The 11,516-nt window shown below is 36.0% G+C and overlaps 1 protein-coding gene across 1 annotated transcript; it reads right to left on the minus strand.

Moving 5' to 3' along the window:
• Positions 1 to 352: 352 nt before the first annotated feature.
• On the minus strand, positions 353 to 8,237 carry LOC148303091 (uncharacterized). The gene is made up of 2 exons (XM_088270523.1): positions 6,445 to 8,237; positions 353 to 3,491 (listed from the first exon to the last, which is right to left on the minus strand). Exons 1-2 carry the CDS (start codon positions 7,674 to 7,676, stop codon positions 353 to 355), a joined length of 4,371 nt encoding a protein of 1,456 aa, XP_088126649.1. The 5' UTR covers positions 7,677 to 8,237.
• Between the last annotated feature and the right edge of the window lie 3,279 nt (positions 8,238 to 11,516).

An 11,516-nucleotide genomic window follows, 5' to 3' on the forward strand; every position in this document is an offset into this window, starting at 1 on the left:
AAACAGATCTAAGTACCTTCTTCTTTTAAGCTTATAACTTATATAGTACATATTTGATAACTTTTTTTTCATTTTCATCTTTTTGATTGTTTTGTTTCCTGTTAAAATCAAATATTTGTAGTTCATATTAGCACGTTAAATCTAATTTTATATCTGATATCTATTGTATTCTTGCCAGTGCCCTTTTATTATACATACAGGCCATCCATGCCTTTGTGGGATCTTTTTTTGTATTAATATATATTTTTTTTACTTGTAATTATAATATATTGTGAAACGCAAAAGAATTTAAAATAAAGAAGAAAAAAAAAGATAAGTAGAATGTTACAACATGCTAAAATACAAAATACACTTACTTTTTACCCCCTGCCTTGGAGCTGGCCCCGTTCGTGCTGGCGCCATTCGTGCCGGCTGCGTGCCCGCTGGTCCCATTGGTGCTCGTGCCGTTTGCCACGCCGCTGGTCGTGCTGTGGGAATCCCCCATGGACCCCACCCTGCCGACCGGCTTCTTCTTCTCGAACATCTTGCTCGACATGGCCACATTCCCACTCTGGACCTCGACGTCCGGCTCCCCTCTGACTATGGACTCGTTGATCTTTTCCTTGTCGTCCATGTTCTCGGAACCTTTTGGTCGTTCGTTCACCACTGTGACAACTGGAAGTAACGTCTCCTTCTTTATGACGTCGCTTTTAACCTTTATCAGCTCCGCTGCGTTGATTTTGGCTCCGAACAATTCGCTCGGTTTTACATTTTCTGACTTTTTCGCCGTTTCAACTGGAGTCATTCCTTTATCTACTCCATTTTTATGAAGATTCAGCACTGAACTGATACTAGTCGTTGGTTGATCGCTAGTTTTTAACACTGTCTTTAGTTCTTCGGATAGTTTCTTATTGACGTCATTTTTCATTTGTTCTAAGGTTTTTTCACCAGCAGGAGGAGTGATTGTTATCTTTTCTTCTACTCTTTTGGCTGCTTCTTCTACTTTTTCGATAGCCTGATGTGCCTTTTCTGTAGTCTTTTCGATTTCATGATTGGCTTTTTCTATGGTTTTAACGATTTCTTTATTAGCCTTTTCCGTCGTTTTTTCAATCTCGTGTGCGGCTTTTTCTACACTCTTTTCTATTTCCTGGTTAGCTTTTTCCGCTGCTTTTTCTATGGCTTGTGCCGATTTCACACTAGCCGCTTTGTCCACTTTCTTGACTTTTTCCCTTATATCCTCAAAGCTGGATTGGCTACTGTTCAGTATATTATCTATCTTCATTTTGACCATTTCCACTTTGGGATCTAGAGGCGTCCTGATCGGTTTTAATTTCATGTTGTTAGGAAGGAGTATCGAGTCACTTCTCTTGAGGACTTTTTCTTTTACGTCTTTTTCATCTTTGTCTTTTTCTTCTTTAACACTTCCGAGACTCGTTTTGCTAGCTGTCTTTTGTAATGTTGAATTTTGTGAACCTTTCTTCTCTTTATCGCCTTCCGTTGACTTTGACGGATCTTCTATTTTAGCGACACCCATTGAATCAGTAGAATTATTACGATCTAGTATTCTTTTTTCTCTTGCCTTTTCAAACGTGGTTGGTAGCTGACTGGTCACCTTCGCAGCTATCTCCAACGGTTGAGAAGTTATAGCGGCTGTGGTCATGGAGACCACATTATTTTTAGTTAGTGGTATCAACTTATCCATTCGCATAAGCGACAGCTCTAACTGACTTAGTTTATCATATTGAGTTTCGCTATCATGCTTTTCTACATCATCGGTAGATGTTTCTTTCTTCGCTGTACTCTTTTTAGCTTTAAGCCTGCTGCTACTCTTTCCTTTGAAAGTGGTCTCCTCGATCGTTTCCTGGACGTCTTTCATACTGGATTTTCTTCTCGTTCCAGGCTTCTCGTTTATACTTTTCATACTGTTAGTTCTAGTGAGAGGTTTCAGGCTAGTTTTGCTATTGGAGCGTTTTAGTTCTGGTTTACTTCCCGATGCACCGACTTTGGACATGATGCTGGAACGACTGTTCGATCGCTTGAGATAACTCTTCTTGTCAGAAGTAATAGATTCTGAATCGATACTGATTGTGTCTCCTTTATACATGCTACTAGGAGTCTTGGGTTTCGACGTTTTACCAGTACTATTCAATTTTGAAGTCGAGGAAGTTTTCTTCACAGGACTGCTATCTCTCGCTGGTCCTCGACTCCCAGCTCTCGAGGTTGATCTGGAAGCATTCGGAGACGTCACGAGACTTTTCGAAGGTCTCTTTGGTATTCTCGATGGAGACGTCACTTTCGGTGTAGGGGTTTTGCTTCTTGCTTCTGGTTTCTTAGTAGTTCCCTTGGGTGCGAGATTCTTTCCTTTACTTTTATCAGGTACTGGACTCTTACTTTTTGGTGTCATTCTTCCATTGGACGAAGAACCTTTTCCAGCGGCAGAAGAACCTTTGCTGGGTGTTGGAGATTTATCAGGAGTGGATACAATAGGCGATAGTCTTTTTGCACTCAAGTTCTTATTGGTTGGAGGTGGACCAGTTTTTCCAGGTGACTTCGGTGGTTTTGAAGACTTTAGTATCGAGGGTCCCGGTATCAAGTTACTACTGCTTTTACTTCGTACCTTAATAGGACTGACATCGATAGGGTTATTGTCTCCATCCGTTATGACTGAAAAGACTCTATTATCATTGATGCTGCTAGTGCTATTTGAAATGAATCTCCCGTCAGCGGACAGAGCGTTCGACATCGTGCTAGCATGGTTGTAATACTCCACGTCGTCGTCTCTCGGTGGCGACATGGACGTCTGTCTCCGAGGAATTTTCGAAGTGTGTTGAGGAGAGCCAGACTTCGAATGTGACCGCGAGCTTGGTACGCTCTTCGTTGTGACTTTTATATTTCTCCTTCCGAATCTTTCCAAACCATCTCTCGAATTGATCACCCTCGCATTTGGCACAGGAATACTCTCGAAGCGCAGAGCCGCGGCCGGGGAACTAGACCTGGATCGTAGGTTAGTCTTGGCATATTTGCTGGCTATATTGATCGGTATATTACTATCTATAATCCCTAGTTCCTTCATTATTTCTATTTCTTCTTCAATCCGCTTCTGCTCCGCTAACTCTTCGTTTTTCTCCTTATTAAAATTGCTCAATTCCTTAACCTCTTCGATGTTTTCTTTGACGAAATCTCTTACGGGCGTTTGAGATCTGTCAAACGAGGTGGTTTGCCTGGCTTGGACCTTGGCTGTGACTTCCGCCTTGGTCAATGAGTTAGCTCTAGATCTCTGGGGAGAGCTGGCTCTCGACGTTCTCGGGGTGGTGTGCCTGGAGTTGGGGTCTGGCTTGAAGCCTTTACCCCTGAATGGTGACACTCTCCCGGAAGGCGCCGCGACGGGCACGGGGGGCGCAGGAGGAAGCTGTGCCGACGCAGAAGACGCTTCCGACGGAGGACCTGGTTGCTGCGCTTCTCCAACGATGGCGAAAGCTGTGACTCGATGAGATCGCACGACGGGAGGAAGCCTGTAAAAGGAATATAAATTAGCCATAAGATGAAAAATGTTTTGAATATAGAAATAAAATATAAGACCACTTTTGAGATTTTTCATGTCAACACGACAAGTTTCAAAAACTATAGATGTTCTATTTATACATTTGGCGTTTAATTTGTAGAACTCCATTTTAATTGATGTATTAATTTTACATCAAACACAGATTTTTTGAGTGTACTAAGTTGTATTTTATTAACAAAAACACATTAAAAAAAATTGTGACAATTTTTTCACATTGTTATTATTATATGTTTGGCATTATCGAACGACATTCGTTGGATATAATGCCCTAACAATGTGAAACAATTGTCGCAACATTATTTTTTTATGTGTTTTTGTTAATAAAATACAACTTAGTAGACTCAAAAAATCTGTGTTTGATGTAAAATTAATACATAAATATAGATGTTCTCATCAACAGGTGAAAATACAAACATATAGGCGTTTATTAAATTCAATCTACGTAGTTATTATTATTATTAAAACCTTTATCCGCACCCCAATGGTGCATAGGGCACTGCTTCATATAAACGCAGTGTTATCTTGATCGTTTTACGCATGAAGGAAAGGTGATCAGCCCTCCACTTCAGGTACCAGTCCAAGGTAATATTGAATAAATATTAGAGTGAAAAAATCACTTATATTTATTTGACCCCCCCTGGGAATCGAACCCGGGACCTCCAGAACGGTAGCCGAGCGTGCTGACCATTACACTACGGGGGCGGACCAGTTAACTTAACAATATTATTGAAGTTCAATGTAATGTAGACAGTTGTAGAAGTTTCACTTAATGATTTCAAGTGTGCACTCAAGGATGTTCAAAATGGAATACATTAAATTAAATAAATATTTAAAAATATCAATAAAATGAAAAACCGTTTTATCATTTCCTGATTGAAAATTAAAACACGATTGAAATAATACTCGAGAGAAAGAAAATATCGCTCACTCCTTTCAACAACGTCATATTTCAAAAATCGTCAATTTTCAGTTGTGCATGTTTTCGGAATGCCCAAAAAATGTACTATATCCCAGAAAAAGCGGCATATTTTTAACTTAATATTTACCCGCTACAGGGCAGAAAGTGTTGTTTTTGCATTTTAAAGAAAAGGTTGTTCAATTATTTTTTTAAGTACCTACTTAATATTTTTCAAATGGAAAAAAACATCCAGGTTTTACCTAAAAAGATCTGTTGCACAGTAAAAAGTTCAATAAGTGGCATGATATTTATTTTTAATACATTGTATTAGATTTATAAACTTTAAAAACGTTCTCCTGAAAAATAAAGTTTTTTGATATATGACGTTCTTGAAAGGAGTGAGCGATATAATACTTAATATTTTTCAAATGGAAAAATAATTCAGGCTTTACCTAAAAAGATCTGTTGCACAGTGAAAAGTTCAATAAGTGGCTTGATATTTATTTTCAATACATTTCATTATATCAGTCGTTATATGGAGTAATATATCAGGAAATTCAGTATCATGTACATAAGTTGTATGAAATACCAATTACTCAAGATTTCCATATTCTTCTTCATCTTTGATGAGATATTAAAAAAAATAGAATGTTATAATACATACTACGAGATGGGAATCTTCCATTTCGCTACGAAAATTAACCTGCCAACCAAATTTATACGCAGAAAGTGAAACAAACATGAAATTACCGCCAATTATGTATACGGAAGTGAATTTATTTTTAATTTTGTTTTATCATATCTATATGTCAGAATGGAGAAATTTTGATTTACGGTCTCATATAGCTATCCACATACAATTAATATTATTTCTATATCGACACGCTTTTCTGATAACGTTGTAATTACAAAAAAACGGGAGATTGATTTAATAATTTGGTTACGAAAAAATGTACACCTATTAAGGTCTAACATACAAAAAATCGGGACCTCCAGAACAGTAGCCGAGCGTGCTGACCATTACACTATGTAGGTGGACATACATACTCGTAGTATTTACAAAATTAATGCAATTTAGATGTTTTATAATGAGCAGAACGTTGCACAAATGTAGTGATCATTAAGCCAGCCATATCGCTCACTCCTTTCAACAAGGTCATATGTCAAAAATCGACAATTTTTAGCTTGCATGTTTTTGGTATGCCCAGAAAATGTACAATACTATATCCCAGCAAAAGTGGCATATTTTTAGCTTAATATTTACCCGCTACAGGACAGAAAGTGTTGATTTTGCATTTTGAAGAGAAGGTATTGATTAATTTTTTTTTAATGCACTGAATATTTTTCAAATGTAGGAAACACATTCAGGTTTAACCTAAAAAGATCTGTTGCACAGTTAAAAGTTCAATAAGTGGCTTGATATTTATTGTTATTACATTTTATTATATTCATAAACTTTAAAAACGATCTCCTGTAAATTAAGTAGGTAGTAGACTTGTTAAATTTAGTTGGTTATTTATTAAATTTAACTTCAAGTCCACTTTTAAAATATTCCCATTGTGATTTAATTGTCTTCTTTCTCTCTTTGAAAATTTTATTTTTGTACAAATGTAAGGTCGTATTTTTAATGACCTGATGATGGAATGATTATTCCGGTAGTCACGAATTAGTGTTTATTAAAAGGTGGTATTACACAAAGTGTAGGATGAATGATAAGGAGAGTGCCATATTACCATACTACAAAGTTAACAATACTTATACAAATATAAAATAAAAATATTTAAATTTAATAATATTTAATATTATTCAATATAACCCTGGACTGGCACCTGAAGCAGAGGGCTGATCACCCTTCCTTCATGTGTTAACGATCAAGATAACACTGCGTTTATATGATGCAGTGCCCTATGCACCATCGGGTGCGAATAAGGGTTCGAATAGAATAGAAATAGAATACAAATATACAAAAAATATAAGTAATATTTAATGGGTTTTTTTTACATACTTGAATGAAGAGGTTGTCGAAGATGTCACCGACTCCAGGTCTATAGAAGCTGTTGGAACTATGGAAGCCGGATGTCCGAGAACCTTGAAGGCTTCTGCATTGTCCACGGGATCCTTCTTGACTCTCTGAGGAAAGGGCAAAGGGACATTCACAGGACCTCCGTCACTCGACTGTTCTCTTCCATCATCCACAGTATCACCACTTTCAACACTGTCTTCGCTTCTTCGTATATTCTTGTAAAATCGATCTGTGTAACTTTCAGCCAAAGCCCTACTCTTCTTGTATTTCTCCAAACCGACTCTGCTAACCTTCAAACTATCTTGCCTCCTGATAAAGTCGTGTTCGTCAAAGTCGGTTTTTAAATGGACAAATTCCCTAAGCTTGAACGCAGGTTCTTCATTGATCTTCACTTGCTTTTTGACTTCTTCTACTTTCTCCTTCGCGGCACCTTTATTCGCACTTTCTTCAGCCTCTAAAATTTCGAGAGAGCCACTTCGATCTGATCCAAAGTTTCTTTGTATCACTACTTGTTTTACTGACGTTTTGTTTACACTCGAATTAGAACTGGCGTCACTCACTCTTCTGTCTTTTAAAGTTGCAACACTCAAATTTGACCGATCACTGACGTTTGAACTTTTATCTGACGCCGAATCGTTACTTCGCGATTTCACTGATGGAGCGTTTTCAACATTTCTTACTGTCACTTGTTTGGATCTTGGATCCTGCACTGCTTTGGTCGAGTTGAACTTAGAAACATCACTTGGTCTGTTGTTATTTACATTTTGAGTTCTGATGGAGCTGGTGTCGCTTAGCTTATCCGAGAAATTGGAATTGGTATCGAAACTGACGTTGTTTCCAAATGCATTTTCAAATCGTTCGTCTTCGTTTTTTAATCGTCTTTCAAAGTCTACGTTTGAAGGGAATATGGTAGGAGATGGGGCTCTACTACCAGTTCTTGAATATCCACCAAACAGTCGTTCTTTCGCTAGTCTGACGTTAATATCGTCTTCGAAGGGGTCTAAGATCTGTTCCCTGGCTCTTTTCAGGGTATCCGGGTCGTCTGACGTCAGATCGGGTCCGACGAGCTTCTGGCTGAGGATGTCCGGTGTGTCAGTCGCTTCCCGCGGTTTGGGCGTGAAGGCGTACGGAGTTCTAGCTAGTTCTCTCTCTACGCTGCTCGCTCGATGGCGACTGAAGAGAGAATGTTGGCCGGTAGCGCCGCGCATCGTCATGGTTCTTGTGTCAACTCGACCGTGGAAGAACCCCGCTGAGCAAATTATTCGAACGCATCGCACCAGCTACTGATAAAAACGCACGTAAACATTGCAAACTGCGCCGTAAAGCAATCGAAACAATTGGCAAAAAACATCTTCATTGTTGGTTTTGAATATCCCAGCAAACCGTGAAATTTCACGTTGACACTCAGATGCACGGTTCCGTCTGTGACTGTCTTAATAGCTAATTTAGATACTTATTTCATGGCATTGTTTTTTTGTACAGTTTTAACTTAAAACCTCGATTTATGTAAGTCAAGGTGATCCGATTTCACGGTTCTTGTTTCGAGTGAATCTCTTTTTATATTTGTTTTAATTAAACTCTGATTAATATTCATATCTGCTGGACAATGACTGGGAAAGTGGTCGGCCCGCTGGACAATTTCTTGCGATGTCTCAGTTGGCATTCCGTTGGTTTATTGCCGAGGAATGGGAATACCATGCACGGTGAACGATGAAGATTGTCTGGGAGTGCACGCATCGCGGGTCCGCGGCGGCCTTCGGCGGGGAGGCATCCATCTGGAAAACGAAGAGGAATATTAATTCATTTAGATTTGAGAGTGAAACATGTGACTGGTATATTATTCACTTCCGGAAATCGTGTAAACATGTTTCAGAGCATTAGAAACATCCACCGATGGAAACACCTTTTACTAGTATTTGCTAAATGATACGATTTCTCACATACATGACCAAGTGCATTTTTACAAAAACGTGAACATTGACTATTTGTTTACCCTGAAAATAATCACAAAGGAATTTAAACTTGGAAGTAAAACATATTGACTTGTTGAAAATGACTAACTGCATTGATGTTTATTTTCTTGCCAAGCAAAAGTGACTTAAATGGCCCTCCTGAACATTTTACGTTTTGTTAGTTGGTCATTTTCTCCTCTACGACCACGATATATATATATATATATATATATATATATATATATATATATATATATATATATATATATATATATATATATATATATATATATATATATATATATATATATATATATATATATATATATATATATATATATATATATATATATATATATATATATATATATATATATATATGTACATTTGTCAGTTGGATATTGTTGAGATAAATAAAGATAATATTATCGATAGATAATGTTCGCCTCCGCCACATTCATGCATCCCCTTATACATGCCCGCCGCTTATTTCGACTCTAACTCGATCGCTTTCAAGTAATTTAAATACCTGATCATGAAAAGTTTTCCTCGGTCTTCATTAGCTCTTTTCTCCACCTATATTCGCCTAATAAATTTGTTTTACCGTTATTTCTACACTCATACGTTTCACATGTCCAAACCATCTCAAGACACATTTCTTAAATTTACCGATAATACTCTCCTCAGCTTTCCAGTTTTTTCTTATTTCACTATCCACCATACATCGTTTTCTACACATTTATCATCTATCATACATCGTTTTGCCGGATCTGACGGATGGCATTTTGACTGCATCCTACTAAAAGTCTACTTTCATCCATCTTCTGCCGCTGTAATTAGCCTAACCTAACCAGACCTATGTCCGCCTCCATAGTGTTATGGTTAGCACGCTCGGTTGTCGTACTGGAGGTCCCGGGTTCGATTCCTCCCTCCCTGTCAAATGAATATAAGTGTTTTTTCACTTTAATATTTATTCAATTACCTGAATCGGGGGGCTGATCACCTTTCTTTCGTGTGTTAATGATCAAGATAACTGCGTTTATATGATGCAGTGCCCTATGCACCATTGAGTTGCGGATAAGGGTTGGAAACCAGACCTAGTCGCATAATAGACTAGAATATAAAGGATGTTTCATCTGTTAATGCAAACCAATCCACAAGATTGAGACCATAGAAAAAAAACAGACATAACGTAATCTAACTTACCTAACTAGCCTAGAATAAAATAACAACTATGTTGTTTTTTTACACATAAATTTTATTTGACCAGCGAATGGGTTTCGTCATAACCGACATCATCAGACTGGGTCAAGACTAATAAAATTGCTAGTCAAATAAAATGAATGTGTAAAAAACTACATACTTGTAATTTTCTTCTATAAAATGCAATTCCACCAAGAATTGTCAGTTCAAAACTTTTTTTATTAAAAAAAGATAAATATTGGTGATTTTATTATTTACACAAATATTTCGATTTCATACTATTTCTGTGAGCCTAAACGGCTTATTATTAGAAATAGGTATCGAATTGTGGTATAGTGGGTTTGAACCGAGAAAATCTGACTTAAGAGTCCGCGACACTAACCACGGGACCATAACCCGACTTAAATGTAACCTAACCTAACATCGCTATTATCCCAACTTGTCGCATTCGCCGGCGTTCACACAAACGCTTTCTAACTATAGCTGGATCCGTTATAATTGTGCATTTCACGATTTAGCAAATAATAAAAAGTTTGAGATAAAGTATAATTGAGTAGGTGCAAACAGCAGTTCAATTCTCTCCTGGTGCTCGCATTATGCCACGGTTGGCGTACCCCGAGATCTCACATCGCGGCCTACAATATGCAACATAAAAGTGAAATCCTCCAACGGCTTCTAAACAGGCTAATATTCCGACTAGTATTCACAGATCCTGTTAAAATTTCACCTTGCGTCTGCATAGTGAAAAGCGCATACCGAAAATTTGGTCGTCGTTCCAATTTTTTGGTCAAGAAAACTGAAACAAGTCATGGAAACTGTCGAAAAACCAGCTGAAACTTGCAACGATTCTAGATGTGACATTTTTCAGATACAAAGTTTCATTAGTCTTTTACTTTTGACATTTGTCCTCACCCATTGGTGCATAGTTAGGCTTACTATAATTATGAAGCTCCAAACCGGGATAGGTAGGAAAAAAAAAAGTACAGTGGAAACTTTTATGACGAACATAATTCGTTCCAGTGAAATACTCGATAAGCAAAACATATTTTTCCCATAGAAATCGATGTAAAATGCGATAATGCGTTCCATATCGAAAGAATACAAATTTTTATGTATTTTTTATTAACGTTTATATATATATATATATATATATATATATATATATATATATATATATATATATATATATATATATATATATATATATATATATATATATATATATATATATATATATATATATATATATATATATATATATATATATATATATATATATATATATATATATATATATATATATATATATATATATATATATATATATATATTTATATATATATATATATATATTTATATATATATATATATATATATATATATATTTATATATATATATATATATATATATATATATATATATATATATATATATATACATATATTTATATATATATATATATATATATATATATATATATATATATATATATATATATATATATATATTTTTTTTTTTTTTTTTTTTTTTTTTTTCTAAAGGAATTTGAATATATATATGATGTCTTACTAGCTTAATATTGCCCTGAAAAAAATCCCAAAGCGATTTTAAGCTTGGAAGTATTATAAAATATATTGACTTGTTAAAAATGACTAACTGCATTCGTGTTTATTTTCTTGCCAAGCAAAAGTGACTTAAATGGCCCTCCTGAACATCTTACGTTTTTAATATATATTTGAAGCACTGACTTTGTGATTTTCTATTTTATAAATTGATGTAAAATGTATGTAAGATAGTTTAGAACAAACTTGCGTACATTTCATGAAGGTCTCTGCTAAATGAAAAGCTTACTCAACTCAGCCATAGACGGTGCCTAAACACTAGTTTAGCAAGAATTC

This window comes from Brachycentrus maculatus, unplaced genomic scaffold (assembly GCF_059751285.1).
Source record: "Brachycentrus maculatus isolate JH-2025_06_01 unplaced genomic scaffold, ASM5975128v1 h1tg000387l, whole genome shotgun sequence".
NCBI classification, from domain to species: domain Eukaryota; kingdom Metazoa; phylum Arthropoda; class Insecta; order Trichoptera; family Brachycentridae; genus Brachycentrus; species Brachycentrus maculatus.

Bases quoted from the DNA above. Each gene is read 5' to 3' on its own strand.
- LOC148303091 (XM_088270523.1), bottom strand. From the start codon at position 7,676: ATGACGATGCGCGGCGCTACCGGCCAACATTCTCTCTTCAGTCGCCAT. The intron at 3,492-6,444 runs GTATGTAAAAAA...TTCCTTTTACAG, and splicing joins TCGACAACCTCTTCATTCAA to GCTTCCTCCCGTCGTGCGAT.